Below are 20,310 nucleotides of genomic sequence, written 5' to 3' on the forward strand. Positions count from 1 at the left end.
TAAACTTTCTCTTTTGGGAAAAAAAATAGTATTTTTGTTCCATTAAATAACGTTACAAATTTAAAACTTCAGTGTCATAAAATGTAAGATTTTATCCGAGTAAAGTCAAATTTTTCCTTAAAAAATGTAATTTTGTAAATCCTGATTTTCTATTATGTTTCTTGCTAAATAAACATACCATTTTACAAATTTTATATCCCGGTTTTCACTTCTATCTTTATCTTTTACAAAAAATGTTTAAAGCACTGAATAGTTGGGCGTACACTACTTACAAAAATGTGGAAGTCATATAAAATATATTTTACCTGTTGAGGTTATAGTCCATTCCAATCTAATCACTCAAAAGAGGAACATCCCAAGCTATTTGCGGCGCTGCGATGGGCTCCGGCGCTCCCGCGACCCACATGAGGATGAGCGGCGTGGGAAAAGGCTTGCTGTACACCAAGGACCAGGAAACGGCGCCGCTAAATCGGCGCGGTCTGCCTCCGCCCAATTCGGCGACGCACTGTCTGCATTCTTCAGGACACCCACAAGGTAACTCCCTCCCTTCTTCCTTGGAAGCGTTTTGACAGCGGGTGATGTCGCCTGGCAGAAACGAGCGTCCCGGCCCGGAGACGCCGTTCACGTCCGCCGCAGGAATGCGGCCCCGCGCGTGATTCACCGGCCGGCCGCGTCTCAGCCGGAGGGTGCCGCCGTCGCCATGGACTGCTGCCTTGACCTCTGCTTGCCCCCCGAAGAGCTCGAGAGGCGCAGGGTCAACAGGGCCATCAACAGGCAGCTGGAACACGATAAGAAACAGTATCAGAATGCCATCAAGCTCCTCTTTTTAGGTGAGTCTTAAAAAATAAAAATAATAATGCCCTTTGTACGGGGAAAATATTGAAATTTTGTGAATTATTTAAAAAAAAAAACTGTCATTGTAGTTGTTTTGCAATCCAGCCATACAATATCAGCAATGTCACATATTGCCGATTTTGGTCTCGTTTTTCAGACTAAAAAAAAATTATTCATAGTTTTGTTTTAATTTGAAACGCAAAATCAATCATAATTACAGTAATCACCTGCAGCGATCCGTTCGATTCCATTCTCGGAGCTGCTTATCCTCACAAGGGCCGCAGGAGCGCAGGCGCTTATCCCGGCCTCGCGGTATTTGCATTGTACTGCCTCCCGGTGGACAAGCCATTGTAATCAATTCTAAATGCTTCCATTCGTAATTACGCTGTTATAATAATATTTATAACGTACAATGTTGAAATTAGTATTGTTAAAAACATTTTGGGTGGGGCGGAGCCTGCGACAGATGAATCTTTTCCAATGATTTCATGAAGGAAAGATGATGTGATCAATGTTTTGACTTATGAGTATGATCATAAGTACCAATTAAACTTGCAAATCTTTCAGTTGCAATATGATATCATAGATTTTTTGTGACATTTTTCCTTTCTAAATTAAGATTTTACTCTTGTTAAATTACAACCGTGGATAAAAATTGACTTTTTTTTTTTTTTCCCTGAAAGTCTTTTGAAGAATTCCGTTTAATGTCATAGAACTTTTTTCTTCTAAAATCATGGAAGCTTTTACCATTTTTATGATATGATTTGTGTTCATAGTTTTGTTTTAATTTGTAAAGGAAAATCATTCATAACAATCCTGAGATAACATACAAACATTAGAGATGTTTGTTTATAAAGCACGTACTCCCTCCCCCCTCTCAATTTTGTCAATTTGCAGTTGTTTTTCGGTCCCCCCCCCCCCCCGGGCTCCATAATTGTTTAGTTTTTGTTTTTTTGTGTCATCCAGGGAACCTCCCCTCACTGTACGCCGGCGTCTTTCGGTTAGAACCCGTCTCAGCCAGTTTGTGCGCTTTCCCACAAAGCCCGAAAGAATCTTAGTTGCACCATCTCAGCTCCGCTAATTAATGAATTATGAAAGTGAAACACAAGTCCAACCGTCATCTAATTTGTTGTTGTCACGCTATGAAAACGGGAGCATTGAGACACTCGGGGTACATTTTTATTTTTCTTCTTTTTGCGCCACATCCCCCCCCCCCCCCCCCCAGGGACGGATGAGAGCGGCAAGAGCACCTTCCTCAAGCAGATCCGCATCCTCCACGGCAACGGCTACACCGAAGCCCAGCGGATCCCCTTCACTCGCCTGGTGTGCCAGAACGTGGTCTCCTCCATCCAAAAGCTGATCGAGGCCATGCAGATCCTCGGCGTGGACTACGCCGACAAACGCAACCCCGTGAGGGAACTCCCCCCGCCCCCCGCGCGGATTGCTCACGTACCTCGCCAGGCGGCATTCCGTTCCGGTTCGCTGTGTTCGTAGCACGCCCTCGTCACGTTCCCTCGCTTGAAGTGGCTTCGCGATGCTGACGCGGAGCCAGCCTGAGAACCGAAAGCACAAAGCATCTCAATGAGGACTTGGCGTGGCGCCGTGTCGTCTGGTATTCATTTTGGGAAGAAGGAATGAAATCAGGGCCGCTTCTCGGAACGCACACTTTACGGGGCGGGCAGAAATGTTAACAGGGCATCGTTTCATGCCATATTTTATATTTGGCCTGATTTATTAGGCCGCTAACTTGGGGATTTTCACCCGACAACGAAAGTGTTGGCCTCAGAGTTCTGCGGTCCCCGGATTCAATCCCAGACCCGCCTGTGTGGAGTTTGCATGTTCTCCTCGTCCCTGCCTGGATTTTCCCCGGGCACTCCGATTTCCTCCCACATCCCAAAAACACGCGACATTAATTGGACACTTTAAATTGCCCCAAGGTGTGATTGCGAGTGCGGCTGTTTGTCTCCATGTGCCCTGCGATTGGCTGGCCACCAGTTGAGGGCGTACCCCGCCTCCTGCCCGTTGACAGCTGCGATAGGCTCCAGCACTACTCCCCGTGACCCTTGTGAGGATAAACAGCAGGGGTCCACCCTGAACTGGTTGCCAGCCAATCGCAGGGAGACAGACAGCAGTCGCTCTCACAATCACACCTAGGGGCTAATTTTTTCGGTGTTTTGGTCTTATTTTTTCTCCCTGTTTTTCTGGCTATTTTTGGGGGGTTTTGGGCTAATATCTTTCCTTCTGTTTTTTGGACAATTTTTTTTTCTGTTTTTTGGCCTTATTTTTTCTCCCTGTTTTTCTGGCTATTTTTGGGGGGTTTTGGGCTAATATCTTTCCTTCTGTTTTTTGGACAATTTTTTTTTCTGTTTTTTGGCCTTATTTTTTCTCCCTGTTTTTCGGGGTATACCCCCCTCTGTTTTTCGGGCTAATATTTTTCCTCCCGTTTTTCAGACAATTTTTTTTTCTGTTTTTTGGCCTTATTTTTTCTCCTTGTTTTTCAGACTATTTTTCCCCTCTGTTTTTTCGCTGTTCTTTTTCGTTTTTTTCGGGCTATTTTTTTCTGTTTTCCGGGCTAGTATTTTTCCCCCTGTTTTTTGGACTAATTTTTTCTCCTTGTTTTTCAGGCTATTTTTTTTCAATGTTTTTTGGACAAACTTTTTTTACCCCCCCCCCTCCCGTTTTTTGGGACACATCAAACTCACGCGAGAACTTGTGAACAAGTGACTTGGTGGACTACGTAATACGGAAAATGACCATCTTATCTATCCATCCTTCCATTTTCTTTCCTGCTTATCCTCACTAGGGTCACGGGGAGTGCTGCAGCCTATCCAGCTGTCAACGGGCAGGAGGTGGGGTACATCCGAAACTGGTTGCCAGCCACTCGCAGGGCACATAGAGACAAACAGCTGCATTCACAGTCACACCTTGGGGCAATTTAGAGTGTCCAGTTAATGTTGCATGTTTTTTGGGATGTGGGAGGAAACCGGAGTGCCCGGCGGAAACCCACCCAGGCACATGGGGGACATGCAAACTCCACACAGGCGGGGCCGTGATCGAACCCGGGTCCTCAGAACTGTGAGGCCAAGAAACATAGGAAGGAACATAATAATTTCCTTCAACGGTAAATGACCTTATGGCCATTTATACAGTATCACCGCAGAAATCCAAGGTGAGAAGCAGAGGAGACATATTTGATTTTGGGGGGTCACGGCGTTTGAGGGCGCCTCGCCCTGCCTCACCTCAGCGTATAGCCGCCCCTGGATGAAATGCTATGATTGGACAAAAAGTACGTTGAGTCGGATAAATGAGCATTTGACATCAGTCATATTTTTTATTAGACTCATTAAAACAATGCGTAAGGTACTTTGTTACCGAGATAAGGATTTAGCAGCAGCGCGTATTATGTTTCATAAAAATCAATAAAATGCTGACATTCGCAATTGTTATGCTCGCAAGATGTCAACCTGGGCGCAAAAACAGCCAACGCAGATAACGCCCCCGGCAAAAAAAATATTTCTAATAAGCGTTGCTGAAATGCTAAGCTAATAGCATCCCTGCTGTTCCAGGCCCTGGCGGAACGCCTGAGCCAAGTGGAGTCCGAGAAGGTGGAAAGGTTGGACGAGTGGCAGGTGATGGCCATCAAGTTGCTGTGGAGCGACGCCGGCCTTCAGCGCTGCTACGAGCGACGCCGCGAATTCCGCTTGTCCGACTCGGCCAAATAGTACGCTTTTTTTTTTTTTTATGATCCCGCTTTGAAACTCATTTTTCCGTACGATCTATGCGCACATTGAGCGACTCGCTGTTGCAGCTACTTCAGCGACATGGACCGAATCACCGCCCCGGGTTACATCCCGAACGTGCAGGACATCCTGAGGGTCCGCGTCCCCACCACGGGCATCATCGAGTACCCTTTTCATATCAAGGGCGTTACCTTCAGGTAAAGTATCACCCGTTCATTTTTCAAACCCATATCTTTTAAAATTGTTATTCTGACCTGTGAAATGAGATTATTTAACGTGATTAAGTGCATAAAGTCATTTTTTTTTTAATTTATTAACATACCACATTGCTAAATGCTACAAAATAGTAAGAAGAAAATATATTTTCCGTTTCAGCAAAACAATTTTTTCGGGCTCCTCACCCCCACGATATTTATTTTGTTATCTTCAACATTAATTACAGCCACCTTTTAAAATCGTTACTCTGACCTGAGAAATGAGATTTAATGTGATTAAGTCCATAAAGTCCATTTTTTTACAAATGTATTAACACACCACATTGCTAAATACTAACAAATCTGTTTTTTATTAATTTGCTAAAAAATAGTAAGGAGAAAATATATTTTCCGTTTCAGCAAATGAAATTTTTCGGACTCCTCACTCCCACGATATTTATTTTCTCATCTTCAACATTAATTACAGCCACCTTTTAAAATATTCTGATCTGGGAAATAAGATAATTGAATGTGATTAAGTGCATAAAGTCCATTTTTTTTACATTTATTAACATACCACTTTGCTAAATAGTAGTATATTATTGTTTTATTGATTTGCTACAAAATATAAAGTAGCAAATATATTTTCCGTTTTGAACAGATCAATTTTTTTGGGCTCTCACCCCCACGATATTTATTTTCTTATGTAAACCATTTTTAAAAAAATATTCCAATTATTTTTTAAATGGTTGTGTAAAGTAAAATGTAAACTAATCTAGTCCTGGGGTGTCAAACTCTGGCCCGCGGGCCAAATTTGGCCCGCCGGCTAATTATATTTGGCCCGCGAGGCAATTTCAAATTAAGGCCTGAATGGTTGATTTATTCATAGTTATGTTTTTTATTTTCAACTTTATTAGCCGGTGTAAGAAGCTAATTTGGACATTTATCTCAGAAGGTTGGAAACAGAAAGGAGGCATTCAATTTTTATTTAAATGTATTTAATGTGCCATTATATTTTTAGTATTATTATTATTACTACTATTGTTATTATGAGTAGTTTTATTGGCAATTGGATTTTGCGCGCCCGTACTTTTAAGTTATATAAGCCTTGCTTGTTCAATATTCATTGTGAAATCAAATCCTTGCATCGTAACGCTTTTCTTTTGGGGGGGGGGGGGGGGGTTTAGGATGGTGGACGTGGGCGGTCAGCGTTGCGAGAGGAGGAAGTGGATCCACTGCATGGACAACGTGGTTTCCATCGTCTTCCTGGCCGCCCTCAACGAGTACGACAACGTCTTGCTTGCGAACCCCAAACACGTAAGCCTCGAAATGCTTCCTTTTTTTTTTTTTTTTTTTTTTTCTTACTGTACGTTTTCGCTGTGGTATTTTTGGGGGTTTTTTTTTTGTTATTGTTTTTCATTCTGCTTTTGTCTCAATATATCTTATTAAATGTGTGCACAAACTGCCTCTATTTTTTAGAAATTTATTTTATATAGTTCTTTTATGGCGGCACGGTGGGCTTAGCTGGTAAAAGCGTTTTTCCGGTTTTCTCCGGGTGGGCACTCCGGTTTCGTCTCACGTCCCAAAAACATGCGACATAAATTGGACACTCGAAATTGCCCGTAGGTGTGATTGTGAGTGCGGCTGTTTCTCTCGACGTGCCCTGCGACTGGCCGGCGACCAGTTCAGGGTGTACCCCGCCTCCTGCCCGTTGGCAGCTGGGATAGGCGCCGGCACTCCCCGGGACCCTCGTGAGGATAAGCGGCAAAGAAAATGAATGGATATTTCATTAAATCCAAGGGGAGGAAATAAGAAATGAGTTTGCCACATTGCGGTTTTGCTGACGATGTCTCTTGGTTGTGAACGACATAGATCAAATGTTTGTTGTTGTTCTTGGACTCCCCGAAATGAATTCTGATCCGGCCGTCCTGGACCCGAATGATCCCAGTCTTCGTCTTGACGGGAAGTCCACCGAAAACTCGGGTTCGGGTTAAGAACATGGTGAACCTGCTTGCTGGAATCCCGTCCCCGATGCCTTGTCGTTTGACTTTTTTGTTTTTATGATCTTTGTTCTTGTAACTTGGTCTTTTCTTTCTTCATCTGGTTTTCATTTTTGCCCTTCATCTTTACGTTGGGCTTTCTGTTCTTTTCTTTGTGCTCGTCCTGTTTTGGCTATACATTAACTGCTATTTTTCTCGTTAATTTAATATTGTTTATTTCCTGTCTGTTTTTATTTGTTTTTGTCTTTTAAATCGTCGTCACGATATCAACGTGCTCCCTTCCTGTCCGTCAGAATCGGATGGAGGAGAGCTTAGCTTTGTTCGAGACCATCGTCAAGTACCCGTGGTTCAGCGAGACCTCCTTCATCCTCTTCCTGAACAAGAAGGACCTTCTGGAGGAGAAGGTCCAGAATTCGGACGTGGCCACCTACTTCCCGCAGTACAAGGGTACGAACTTTGCCGTCTCGCGTTCCTTCTCTGTTGACGTGATGGCTTTTTTTTTTTTTTTTTTTTTTTTTTTTGGAGCTAGGAAACTGGTTAAGAAACTTTATTTACAGATTGCCGGGACAGTCCAGCCTCATTAAACGGGAATTCCGGTGGTTTGCATTAATAATGTATCCAATAGGTCATGTAATATGTACCCCAGCTCGACAATGTGATGCTAAATCCTCTCTCATTTAATAGTGTTTTGAGAAGATTTTTATCGACAATTACGAATTTTCAGGGGTGCTGCCATTTTCGCGAGTCGCATGACCTACGTGCGCGGATGTGACGTGTACCGTGCCGTTCCAAACGCTCGATTACATGGGATACCATTATGCCCAGTGCTGATTTCTCCGATTTATCCTCATCTGATGAAGAAATAGCAGTATCGGTTGATTGGGAAAACGGAGGAATACTTCCATACGGATTTGAACCTGTGGCTCTAATTAATGTTGAATATTCGGATGGTTCGTCTGACTACTCGGAGGCCTAAGTGCGTAACAGGCTCCCGGGAGCCGTGGATCGTTCTTCGGACTGGAATAACGCGGAAACTGACGAGCGAGCCGGGGAGGCCGTTAGCCGAGCTCCGATGTCCGGGGCGCCCGTTAGCCGAGCTCCGACGTCCGGGGCGGCCGTTAGCCGAGCTCCGACGTCCGGGGAGGCCGTTAGCCGAGCTCCGACGTCCGGGGCGGCCGTTAGCCGAGCTCCGACGTCCGGGGAGGCCGTTAGCCGAGCTCCGACGTCCGGGGAGGCCGTTAGCCGAGCTCCGACGTCCGGGGAGGCCGTTAGCCGAGCTCCGACGTCCGGGGAGGCCGTTAGCCGAGCTTCGACGTCCGGCGAGGCCGTTAGCCGAGCTTTGGTGGCTGGTATTTCTTCATCAGATGATGATAAATGCGAGAAATCAGTGCTGGGCACAATGTAATCGAGCGTTTGGAACGGCACGTAACACGTCACATCCGCGCACGTGGGTCATGTGACTCACGAAAATGGCAGCGCCCCTGAAAATTCGCAATTGTCGATTTAAAAATCTTCTCAAAACAGTATTACATGAGAGAGGATTTAACATCACATTGTCAAAATGGGCTACATATTACATGACCTATTGGATACTTTAGTAATGCAAACCAGTGGAATTCCCCTTTAAATCTGTTCCTTTGGGCTGTCAAAGAGGGATAAGCTTAAAATGCACATTTTCAAATGGAAAGTAATTCTACTCCGAGGCCCCCCCACCCCGACTTCTGCCACCAGGGCCTCAGAAGGACGCCAAACGCGCCCGAGAGTTCTTCCTGGAGCTTTACAAGATTCCGCACAAGGGCCACAGGAAGCCGCTGTACATGCACTACACCTGCGCCACCGACACCAACAACGCCAAAGTTGTCTTCAACGTCGTGAAGGACACCATCTTCCGGGAAATCTTGGACTTCACTCAGCTGTAGTCGGCGCCCGTGGAACGAATGGACTTTAGCGTGTTGTCGAAGCTTTAAGCGTTCCGTTAAAACGGCGAGGTACAGTATGTATTCTTTCCCTTTGATTCGGTTTTTAAAAACCGGTTCGCCGGCAGCCGTCCGTGGGGAAATGCGACCGGCCCGGACTTGCGGCTCTGCGAGGGGGAAGTACGATGTCTTTGTTTTGGCTAATTAACAGATGCTCGATTTATGACAAATAGAATTACGAGAGACTGATGTGACAAGAAAATTGCCCGACTGCGACCGTCGCCGCGGACTAGACGAGACTTAACTGTACGAGCTTTTAATACGGGAAAAAAAAAATATCAATCATCTCAGCAGTGACGCGCTGACTCTTATTAAATCCGTGTTGAATACATTAAAAAAAAACAAAAACAAGAAGTTGTACGACTCACAAAAAGCAGTTCAGCAATAAAACATAAACTGGAAATTAACAATAAATCCTGGACATGCTCGTTTTAATATTTAACGTGAAACTCTGCTCACGTCGCAATAAGCGGCAATTTGGCAAAATGTAAAGTTTTGCCAAAGTGGGTTTCAAGGTATTTAATGACTTTCAAGGGTTGAAATCAAAACCAACCCCTCTAAACCACAGAGAAGTTATTTTCCAGATTAATGGAAATTTCCATTTATTTTAATTTTTGAGTTACGAGCGTAGCACCAATGAACCGAAAGGGCTGACTAACCGAGCGTTTCTCCGCGTAGGTTCATGATAAATGTGTGCCAAATTTCATTTGATTTTATTATTTTTTTCCCCCTTGGCAAATTTTTTGTATGTTGAAGATGACTTGTCTAAAAAAGTAAATTAATAAAAATCAAGTGATTTTAATTTCACCTATGTTCTTGAGCCACAATGTTTTTAAAAAAAAAAAAAAAAAAAAAGAGTATCAAACATATCAAACATCCTATTAAGCATTAATGTAACATCAATAAGATGACATTATCCCACATCCTGCCTGGGAGGGGGGCGGGCGGGGGCGGGGGGGGGGGGGGGCTGCTGTAGGAGCAGGTGGTCGTCTATATTTGGGCACAGCTCCGGTCACGTGAGCGGAAAATGGCGGAAGCGGCTGGCCTCCCGCGAGCTCTGCGTCTCCCGAGGAAGACGACGACGAGGAGGGGGGAGGAGGCTGGCAACAGGAAGTAGGCGGCAGGAGCTTCTGCTTCTTCTTCTTCTTCTTCTTCCCGGTAGCGGTGAGTATGGGAAAATGAGGGGATAAAAACTGGGGACGTGGCGGGGATGAAAGGGCAGGCGGCTCGGCATCCTCCGTGACAGATGCTCCCTCCTCACATCGGATTTCTCCATCCTTTTAGGCACGGCAAGGAGCATTTAATGGCCATAGCGGGAAGTAGGATATCTCCATTTGATGTTTTATTGATTATGTATGAGTTATTTGCATGCCTTTGATTGTGCACTCCCTTCCCTCGAGCGGCGGATGCGGCGCGCGCCGTGACGTTGAAAAGTCCCCCCGTTCACATGGCGACGTGATCTCTGTTGAAATGTGAATTTCCTTTTTGTCCTCCAGCTGCGATGCGCACGTGGTTACGTTTGTGTGATTAGTGTTTTGGTATTTATTATTATTATTATTTTTTTTACTTTTTTTTTTGTAGTGTCCTCCTGGGAATGGACCTGACGTCACAGAGCAAAATGAACTCTGAGGGAAGCGACGGGCGACCCGGTAAGCGTGTGGATTGCAAATCCATCCATCCATCCATTCACTTTCTTAGCCGCTTATCCTCACGAGGGTCGCAGGGAGTGCTGGAGCCTATCCCAGCTGTCAGTGGGCTGGAGGTGGCGTACACCCTGAACTGGTTGCCAGTCAATCGCAGAGCACATCGAGACAAACAGATGCACTTACAATCACACCTTGTGGCAATTTAGAGTGTCCAATTCATCCATCCATTTTCTTTGCTGCTTATCCTCACTAGGGTCGCGGGCAGTGCTGGGGCCTATCCCAGCTGTCAATGGGCAGGAGGCAGGGTACACCCTGAATCAGTTGCCATGCCAGCCAATCACAGGGCACATCGAGACAAACAGACGCACTCACAATCACACCTTGGGGCAATTTAGAGTGTCCAATTCATCCATCCATTTTCTTAGCCGCTTATCCTCACTAGGGTCGCGGGGAGTGCTGGGGCCTATCCTAGCTGTCAATGGGCAGGAGGCAGGGTACACCCTGAATCAGTTGCCATGCCAGCCAATCACAGGGCACATCGAGACAAACAGACGCACTCACAATCACACCTTGGGGCAATTTAGAGTGTCCAATTAATGTTTTTTTTTGGGAATGTGGGAGGAAACTGGAGTGCCCGGAGAAAACCCAACGCAGGCACAGGAAGAACATGCAAACTCCACACAGGCGGGTCCAGGATCGAACCCGGGACCTCAGAACTGTGAGGCCAACGCTTTACCAGTTGGGCCACCGTGCCGACCTCTGAGATTTTAGAAGAGAAAAATAATCCTTGGCTCATAGGAAAGTAGAAAATGGTGTCAAGGAAGTATGTTGATACATTTCAACTGAGGGATTTCTGTGTATGTCAGGGAGAGGCTAAGTTTAGCCTGGGTTGTTAGCGGTGGTTCTTGTCCCAAGATGGCGGAAGATAGTGTTAAAGCACTCGCTAATAGGAAAGCTGTTGACTTGGAGCTTTGCTGCAGGTGGAGGACGTGGAAATACGGCAAGCGCGTAGTTCAGAAAAGTTCGAAACGTACACGTGCGCAGAATCTGGTGGGGCACGACAAGACCTGCCCCTGACGCTATTCCTGTTGTTTCAGCGCCCCCCACCTCGCTGCCCCTCCACGGAAGCGGCACCCACCGGAAGAAACTGTCGGCGCCCCGCATCAGCCTCTCCCTGGAGCAGAGCGAGGACGACTTGGGCGAGACGCCCGACGACCTCGACATCAACGTCGACGACCTGGACACTCCCGAGGAAGGGGATTACCTGGACTACACGGACCACGAGCTGGACTGGGACGGTGGGTCGGGCACAAATTGGACTTCAGATGAATTGAGGGAAAGTACTGACGAAGTTTTTAAAAAAAAAAATGACACACCTCGAACAAAAAAAAGTTTTTTAATTTGAAGATCCGACTATCTCTGCTCGCTGCTCACCCCGCATAGCACCACCCCCCGCGCTCTCCTTTCCGGCACTTTCAACTCCACCCCTTCACCCCGCTTGTTTTCAGACGCCAAAGCCGAGAACCGACGCGGGGCAAGCGAGTCGCACGAAGGAGCCCCGACGTACGCCGCCGAGGACGAGCGTCAGGACGTCAAGCTGTGGCGGACGGTGGTCATCGGCGAGCAGGAGCATCGGATCAACATGCGTATCATCGAGCCCTACATGCGAGTCATCTCGCACGGAGGTGACGAAGAAGAAGAAGAATGCGAAACTTTATCGGCGCGCAGTGGATTGAAACTGAAATCTATTTAGGGTACTACGGCAACGGCGTCAACGCCATCATCGTGTTTGCGGCCTGCTTCCTGCCCGACAGCGACAGTGACGACTACCACGACATCATGGAGAACCTCTTCCTGTGAGTGCGCCGCAAACGTTTCCGTTGCGGGGTAGCGTTTTGGATGGAAAGTACACGTCGCTATTACTTCATTTACTACTACTACTACTACAGTGCTTCCCTTTAATGACTTAACTGGAACACATAAGAGGGAGCAAATAACCCTTGTTCTGGCCACTAGTATCACTACTACTACTACCATTCCTACTACCACCGCTTTTTCTCCTGCAACTGCTACCACCACTACTATCCAGCCATCTGTTTTCTTTTGCCGCTTATCCTCACGAGGGCCGCGGGGAGTGCTGGAGCCTATCCCCGCTCTCAATGGGCAGGAAGCGGGGTACACCCTGAACCGGTTGCCATGCCAGCCAATCGCAGGGCACATCGAGAGAAACAGACGCACTCGTAATCACACCGAGGGGCAATTTAGAGTGTCCAATTTATCCGTCCATTTTCTTTGCCGCTTATCCTCACGAGGGTCGCGGGGAGTGCTGGAGCCTATCCCAGCTGTCAACGGGCAGGAGGGGGGGTACACCCTGAACTGGTCGCCAGCTGACCACAGGGCACATGGAGACAAACAACCACACTCACAATCACACCTAGGGGCAATTTAGAGTGTCCAATTAATGTTGCATGTTTTTGGGATGCGGGAGGAAACCGGAGTGCCCGGAGAAAACCCACGCAGGCACGGGGAGAACATGCAAACTCCACACAGGCGGGGCCGGGATCGAAACCTCGACCTCAGAATTGCGAGGCCAACCCTTTACAGCTGAGCCACCCTGCCGCCCCCACCACCGCTAATACCACTATTACCCTAATTCCCGGCAAACAGAGCGCACCTGGTTACAAGCCTCACCGAGTACATTTGTAAAGGAAATACCATTTGGTACATACATACACTGCAGCTGTTTAAAAGGTTATCGCTTTTAAAACACGCAAGGATATGTACACGGAATTAAGATAGTCTAGCTGATAGACAGGTGTTCAAATACTTATTTGCAGCTGTATCACACCGAAAAAAAAGTGCCCACGTTGAAACACGAGATATTTACAAAGAAAGACGGCACACAGAGTTTAACACTAGCGTGGTGCGAACACAAGCGCGACACTAACACTAGCACGGTGCTAATACTAACTCCAATGCTAGCGCAAAACAAAACTTACTGGTAAAAATCCCTGAGACACGCCAGTAACACAGCAGCAACACGCTAGCACAGTGCTAATGCTCGTCCAGCACTAACATGGCCGGTAAAAGTCGCTTCCTCGGCACATATATTCCGGTCTCACTCTTACCTTTTCCGCCGTCAGGAAAAATGCACAAATTAGCCGTATCATCGCATAAACCGCAGGGTTGAAAGCGTGTGAAAAATTCGTGGCGCGTAGGACGGAAATTACAGTACTGTTCTTATAGTAGCACAAGATAATAGTTAGCAATGGCAACATCGTATTATAATAGTGTGTGTGAATGTGCATTCCCGAAGTTTAAAAAAAAAAATAATAATCAATTTTCAGCAGAAACCGACAGTCCTGTCGTGTAAAATCAAGTAAATCAACTTTCCGGGAGTAAAAAAAAATAATAATAAAGCGACCGCTGTTTTAGTTTTTTCCTCGCAGCTAACAGACAGCAGATAAATGCGGATGGCGTGCTCACACTTTTTTTTTTTTTTTTTTTTTTTTTCCCACTTAACACCCGACGACAGTTTGCCTGCTGGGGGGAAGCCAGAAAATAAATGAACAAAAGATGCAAAATAAACAAACAGCGCTCGGTCGCCAATGTCCGCGAGCGCAGATTCGGCGTTGCTGCGTTTCGACTCGCACTTTTGTCGTTTTGTTGTTTCTCGCCTTTGAACTGCGCAAGGTGTTTTTGATGGTTGTTTGGGGTTTTTTTTTGAGTCGAGGCATTGAACTTGAGAGGCGTCTTTGATGTTCTCGATTGTCCTTTTGAGGCACCCGAGTCTTAAAAGTGTTTTTGTTGTCGTTGATTTTGCCCGAGGCTTTGAAGGTTCCGCTGCCTTTGATGCTGAAGGCGTCTTTGTTGTGGCTTCGAGTCCTCAAAAGGTGTCTTGGATGGAGCCATTTTGTCACTTTGACCCTTTTGAAGTTGAGGGTTTCACGGTCTTTGATGTTGATTTTCTTCGTTCAGGTCATTGAACGGTCCGAGGTTTTGACTTTGGATTTTAGAGGCGTCGAGTTTGTTAGTTCTAAGCGTCGGACCTTTGAGGTTCTACGGTCTTTTGACGTTTTACTCGCTCAGTCTGATGTTGCGGGATTGAACTTTTGAAGAGTCGCGTTAGCATTTTCACGTGTGTGTGTCTTCAGCTACGTGATCAGCACTCTGGAGCTGATGGTGGCCGAGGACTACATGATCGTGTACCTGAACGGGGCCACGCCCCACAGAAGAATGCCGGGCCTGGGCTGGCTCAAGAAGTGCTACCAGATGATCGACAGGAGGTGAGCGTCCGGGCGCCTTTTCGGCTCGAGGCGTCGAACGGAACGCCGTCGCAACTTTGTCGCCGTTTAGACTCAGGAAGAACTTGAAGTCGTTCATCATCCTCCATCCGTCGTGGTTCATCAGGACCATCCTGGCCGTCACCAAGCCGTTCATCAGGTACACATTCTGCTTGTTTTGATCTCGCCATTTTGATTCCGAGTCCATTTTGCTTGATTGAGGTTTTTGCTTTGTCGGGTTCATTTCAGTTCGAGGGGTGTCTTTGATTTGTTCTCACTGCCTTTGTCCGCCAGTGACGATAACGGTCTTATTCTAGCACCAAGTTCAGCAGCAAGATCCAGTACGTGAGCAGCCTGGACGAGCTGCGCGAGCTCATTCCCATGGAGAGCGTTCACATCCCAGAATGCATCGTTCGGTGAGACCTTCGCACCCCACGACCTCACGAGTTCCCCGACCTATTGACCGCATTTTACATTCACCTCCTCTCCTTCCAGACTGGACCAAGAACTCAAGGAGGCAGGAGAGAATTCAGTGTGAGCATTATTACGCCAACAAATATTATGACTACAGCGGTACCTCGGTTTTCGAACGTCTCTGTTTTTGTAAAAATCAGTTTTCGAACAAATATTTTTGAGATTTTTTTTGCTTCTGTTTTCCCAAAAAAATCTGTATTCGAAATCCCCGAAAAAACCCCGGAAATAACATAACTCACGCGGCGGTTGCTTCAGTTTTTGAACAAATCGGTTCTCGAATCGCCTCCTGGTACGGATTGTGGTCGAGAACCGAGCCACCACTGTATTACCATTATGGCGGCAACCAATGCTACCACCGCAGCGGTGCTTTGAGATACGAGTGAGTCGGCGGTGGAACCGTGAACTCAACTCGGTGTAGAAAAAGCACCGGTTGGGCATATCGTTAACAAGTCGTCAAAAAGATACTTCAAGTAGTTTCATGCCGCTCCTCGTCAAGAAAACAAAATAACTTTTGTATTTAAGACAAGCGGTGGCATTCTGGATCAGCTGGCAAAGTGTTGGCCTCACGGTTCCTCCAGGCACTCCGGTTTCCCACATCCCAAAAACGTGCAACATTAATTGGTCACTCTAAATTGCCCGCAGGTGCGATTGTGAACGCGTTTTTTTGTCTCGATGTGCCGTGCGATTGGCTGGCAACCAGACCAAGGTGTACTCGGCCTCTTGCCCGTCGGCAGCTGGGATAGGCTCCGGGACTGCCCCGCGACCCGTGTGAGGATAAGCGGCAAAGAAAATGGATGGATGGATTTAAGACCACCACATTTTATCAGCTTCAGAATGGCCCCGACGAGCGTAATGCTAGCAGGATGGAAACTAGAATGGAACTGTTATCATAGCTGCCTTCAAGCGACGGATATTTGAACGCGCAAGCTACTTGTGTTTGACCCAGTTTTGTACCTGCTTTGTCCGTATATGGCCAAGACCGCTCCCTTTCCTCTGATTGGCCGCCCCCATGCGCAAGACCCACTTGGCGAGAGCGCACGTATTTGTTTACGTCGACAGCACGGGCTGCGGAGCGGAGAGCTAGGCGAAGATGTTCGCCGGCAACGTAGATAAACCGGAGAAGTTCCGATGACCTCTCATCGGGAAAAAAATGTCTGCAGCTCAGGAATGCGTGAGCGAGTTTAATTTGTATTTGACGCGTTTTGCGAGGTTTACTAGAGCCAACACGACATCCCAAATACTTCGAAAAAGTTAAAAACTAGAAAAAGCCTACAAGTACTAATGCAGATAGCGAAAAAGAGGAAAAAAAAAAAAAAAGTGAGCGGACGTCTGTCGGTTAGCGGCTGATGTACGACTGCGCCGGCGGAGCAAACGAGGCGTAGCTCGCGCGGGCGATTTACGCCCTCCAATAAAATCGCGCGGCTGATGAATCACGCCGGAGAAAATCCCCGCCGCCGTCTATCACGGGTCCCGCTCTGCCGGAAAAGCCGCCGCTCAATTATGTTTGCTGTCTTTCGTTGCAGAGTGAATAGTTTTCTGCTGGGGGGCGAGCCAACACGGTCAGTGTGTGTGTGTGTATATCTGATGAAGAGTGTGCATTGTTTATGAGAGTGTGTGTGTGTGTGTTCATTCTTTTATGTAACACTCTTTTGTTTTCCCAGCAGAGCAAACGAGGCGGGTGCGAGCGCCCCTTAAACTTGGAAGTCAACCTCAGTGTGCGTGTGCATGTGCGGATGGGTATGTATGTGCGCGTGTGTTTTTTAATGCGATGACACAACTTGGGCCGGCGCACGCACACGGCAGGCGCTCATGCAGTAGCGCACCGGTGTGTATGTCTGCGTTTTGTGCGAGTGTGTGCACGCGGTGATGTCGTACAGTTGTGCCCGCGACAGGATGTGAAGCAATAAGAGTCGCGCACGCCAGTGTTTCAGAGTAAGACGCCGGTTTTCAAAGTAAAAGCGTCCCCGACGTGCTCCGCTATTAGAAAACGTGACAAGTCGTAATGTGGAACAACACAAACAGATTATTAAGTACACAACATGGCCACTTCTTTAGGTACACATGCACCCAAACACACTCCCCCCCCAAAAAAAATCGGGGTTGCAGTTATAGCTGTTTGTGTATTATTATTATCACATATGTATTCATATGCTATAAAAAAAAAATATATATATATATATATATACACATTCTAAAAAACGTTTGGAAATTGTGCTAAGATAAAAAATAGATGTTCTGTTTCATTCTAAAAAAACATTTATTAATGAGATGTAGTATTTAATAGAAAAACATATTGTTCACAATGTTGTAAGGTTTAATTCTAAAAATGCTATGAATTGTTAGACATTTTCTAATATTTTTTGTTATATAGGTCAAGGATACTGTACACTGCAAAATATAAAATAATCCAAATATTTGAGGATATTTCAGATGTTTTAGTTTAATTGCAGAGTGTTAGGATTTTTCAAATAAATATAATTATATAATGTATGACATTCTGAAGATATGATCAAAAATGAGAAACTAAGAAAATATCTGAAATATTAACATATTTATAATTCCAAAAGTATTGTGAAATAGTTTCTAGTTTCATTCTAAAACTATATATAATGTATATTTTTATTTTATAGTTGAAACATTAATTACTATTATTATTTATTTAGTGACAACATTATACATATATGTAAAAAAACGTAAAACATTCGTAACATATTTTAGTCATATAATAAAAATAGTAACTTTCTAATATTTCCTTTTAAAAACATTTGGGTTGTCAGAAAATTGCAGTATTTCATTTCGAAAGTATGCAGTACATTTCAAACTTGAATATCTTGGAAAAAAAATATTATGGGCCTACTAATACACCATATTGATCAAATAAAATATATACAAAAAATAAAAGTAGGACGTTTTCAATGCTTCATTCTAAAAAAAAAATCATAACTGTTACTAATACTATGGTCGATTTATTTAATTACACGAGAATATCCCTAATGTTTTGAAAAAAAATGTCAGGGGTCACGTTAATAAATATAATCACTCAGGTGTACCTAATGAAGTGTCTCCACTGTTCTAGCTGGGTTAGCGTCACGTAGGACGCTCGCTCGTCATCAGTCAAAATAGCAGCTAGCATGTTCTTCTGATGTGTTTAAGAATTTCAAATAATTGTATTTATGATGAATTGAGCAGTCAAAAGATGTATTTGAAGCACAAAGTCCTCCTGAAGTGTGTGTGTGTGTGCCTTTTGTGCGTAGCAGTGCATGTAGCCTCACGGTCGCACAAACACTTGTTCACTGAATAAACCGTAGACTCGTGTCTGAGCGATTGCTTCTGTCTGATTCATTGGCAACACCGGCGCTCCTGCGGCTTTTGCAAATTTGAAGATGGTCTATTCATTTTTTTGTCAGTCAGGATCACCAAAATGAGGTCATTTTGATAAATCCCACAATAACGAGCCAGAGAATTTCTTCGGAGAGTTTATATCATTTTCTTTGATGTGACACGATGATGTATTTTAGTAAAACCTTGGGACACGCCTCTTAATCAGACACGTCCCATTATTGATTGATCCATTGATCATCTTCCTCTCATCAAATTGCTTTTCTAATATTTTTCCAATATTGGAGATATATATATGATAATTCCCGGCATACAGGGTGCACCTGGTACACAGAGAGAGTTTAACGCTAGCGCGGGGCTAGCGTTAGCGCGACGCTAGCGTTAGCGCACCTGGTTATAAGCCTCGGTACCAGGTGCGCTAACGCTAGCGCCACATCACCGCATAAACTGCAGGGTTGAAAGCGTGAAAAAAGTCACGGCGTATAGGCTAGAAATTACGGTATACATATTTGTAATATTCAATATTTATTTTTTTTAATACATCTTAATCACTAATTTATAAAAAATGCTACTGATAAAGAGTCACCGAGGTGCAGTTTGAATACAAACTAATATTTTAAAGAAATTATGACAATTTTCCAAAATGTTTAATATTGTGTGCTTTATTTCGGCTTCAAAGAAGATAATAATAGATACATAATGGCTCATTTTAGTAGAGTGGCCTAATGCAATTTTTGTAATGCTGTAGAAGTGTAACTTAATATTTTATGGCTACCACAAAAAATGTAGTCCAAACATTGTCAGCTACACGTTCATCATAAAATTCACTTTTGCTAATATTCAGATGGCTAAACAGTAAAATTGTGAGAACAGTAATAGGCGAAAATAAAACGTATTCCTTTTCTCTATTTTTTTTTTTCTGCTCCTCTCGTGCTATATCGCCGGCTTTGAGCCAAAATCTCCACTGTCAACATTTTTATTTTTTTGGGGGTCGCTGTTTAGTGACACTTTTGTAGGTGTCAATGTCAAAAATTGAACTTCAAATTCGAATTGTATTGAATTTTGGTTTGATCAATATTCATCCGCTAGATATGCCCCCCCCAATTTGTCTGCACTTCTTCCTTACTTCAGACGAGTCATCGATACGTGTCGCTCTCGTCGTCGTACTCCAAATCTTCGCCCGTTTCTCCGTAGCGGAACTTCCTGTACACGGTCCCGTCCCGACTGATGTACACAATGTCCTCTTCGTCGTCGTCCCCATCTTCATCATCTTTTCCGACCGAGTAGTGTTGGGCCAAGTCGTCCATCTGCATGCCTTTGTCGCGAGATGAGGGTGAGCTGCACCCGCCGGAACCCGATCCGGAACCCAGCTTTTCGTAGCCGCGCTGGGTCCCGTCCGAAGGCGCCCTTTTGGAACGCGAGTGCCTGATGAGGAAGACGGCGGCGGCGGCGACGATTCCGGCACCGAGGAGGACACCCGCCATGATGAAGACCACCGGGTTGCCCCTCTCCTCCTCTTCCTCGTTCTTGAACGCCAGGTTGGTTGTGAGGACGCATTCCTCTGAAAAACACAACAAACACACACTTTCAACTTGTCGTTTCTTTTTATTACATAGCACATACATACATATTACATAGTAGTACTTGATTTCCATAACTTGACTTTTTTTTCTTGTAAAATCCCATTTTTCCTTTGAAATACAACATTGTTCTCAAAATATGAAATTTTAAAAGAATATAAAACAATTTTTTATATATATATATATACATAATTCTACCCCCAAAAAATATATATATTTTTTTATATATTTTAAAATGATAGAA

The 20,310-nt window shown here is 45.1% G+C and overlaps 3 protein-coding genes across 10 annotated transcripts in view; 2 read left to right on the forward strand and 1 right to left on the reverse strand.

The window, feature by feature from the left end:
- The first annotated feature begins 201 nt into the window (after positions 1 to 201).
- LOC133490786 (guanine nucleotide-binding protein subunit alpha-11-like) lies at positions 202 to 9,698 on the forward strand. 2 transcript variants are annotated; one of them, XM_061801265.1, is made up of 7 exons: positions 202 to 830; positions 2,060 to 2,244; positions 4,401 to 4,555; positions 4,643 to 4,771; positions 5,956 to 6,085; positions 7,062 to 7,215; positions 8,508 to 9,698. In XM_061801265.1, the coding sequence occupies exons 1-7, from the start codon at positions 701 to 703 to the stop codon at positions 8,714 to 8,716; spliced, it is 1,092 nt and encodes a 363-aa protein (XP_061657249.1). In that variant the 5' UTR covers positions 202 to 700; the 3' UTR covers positions 8,717 to 9,698. The 2 variants fall into 2 exon arrangements, with proteins under 2 accessions (XP_061657249.1, XP_061657250.1); XM_061801266.1 differs by having other exon boundaries at positions 210 to 830; positions 8,500 to 9,698.
- On the forward strand, positions 9,697 to 18,468 carry prune2 (prune homolog 2 with BCH domain). 7 transcript variants are annotated; one of them, XM_061801273.1, is made up of 12 exons: positions 9,697 to 9,908; positions 10,029 to 10,063; positions 10,326 to 10,393; positions 11,488 to 11,688; positions 11,899 to 12,075; positions 12,144 to 12,246; positions 14,545 to 14,676; positions 14,747 to 14,833; positions 14,991 to 15,089; positions 15,169 to 15,207; positions 16,671 to 16,706; positions 16,809 to 18,468. In XM_061801273.1, the coding sequence occupies exons 3-12, from the start codon at positions 10,339 to 10,341 to the stop codon at positions 16,840 to 16,842; spliced, it is 963 nt and encodes a 320-aa protein (XP_061657257.1). In that variant the 5' UTR covers positions 9,697 to 9,908; positions 10,029 to 10,063; positions 10,326 to 10,338; the 3' UTR covers positions 16,843 to 18,468. The 7 variants fall into 7 exon arrangements, with proteins under 7 accessions (XP_061657257.1, XP_061657258.1, XP_061657254.1 ...); XM_061801272.1 differs by lacking the exon at positions 9,697 to 9,908 and adding an exon at positions 10,145 to 10,216 and having other exon boundaries at positions 9,915 to 10,063; XM_061801274.1 differs by lacking the exon at positions 10,029 to 10,063.
- Positions 18,469 to 18,946: 478 nt separating this feature from the next.
- The window catches only part of LOC133491146 (proprotein convertase subtilisin/kexin type 5-like), a 34,159-nt gene continuing 32,795 nt past the window's right edge, over positions 18,947 to 20,310 (reverse strand). The window contains 1 exon segment of the mRNA XM_061802048.1: positions 18,947 to 20,047. Coding sequence (XP_061658032.1) covers positions 19,623 to 20,047 — 425 coding nt within the window. The 3' untranslated portion in view covers positions 18,947 to 19,622.

This window comes from Syngnathoides biaculeatus, chromosome 17, assembly GCF_019802595.1.
Source record: "Syngnathoides biaculeatus isolate LvHL_M chromosome 17, ASM1980259v1, whole genome shotgun sequence".
Lineage (NCBI taxonomy): Eukaryota > Metazoa > Chordata > Actinopteri > Syngnathiformes > Syngnathidae > Syngnathoides > Syngnathoides biaculeatus.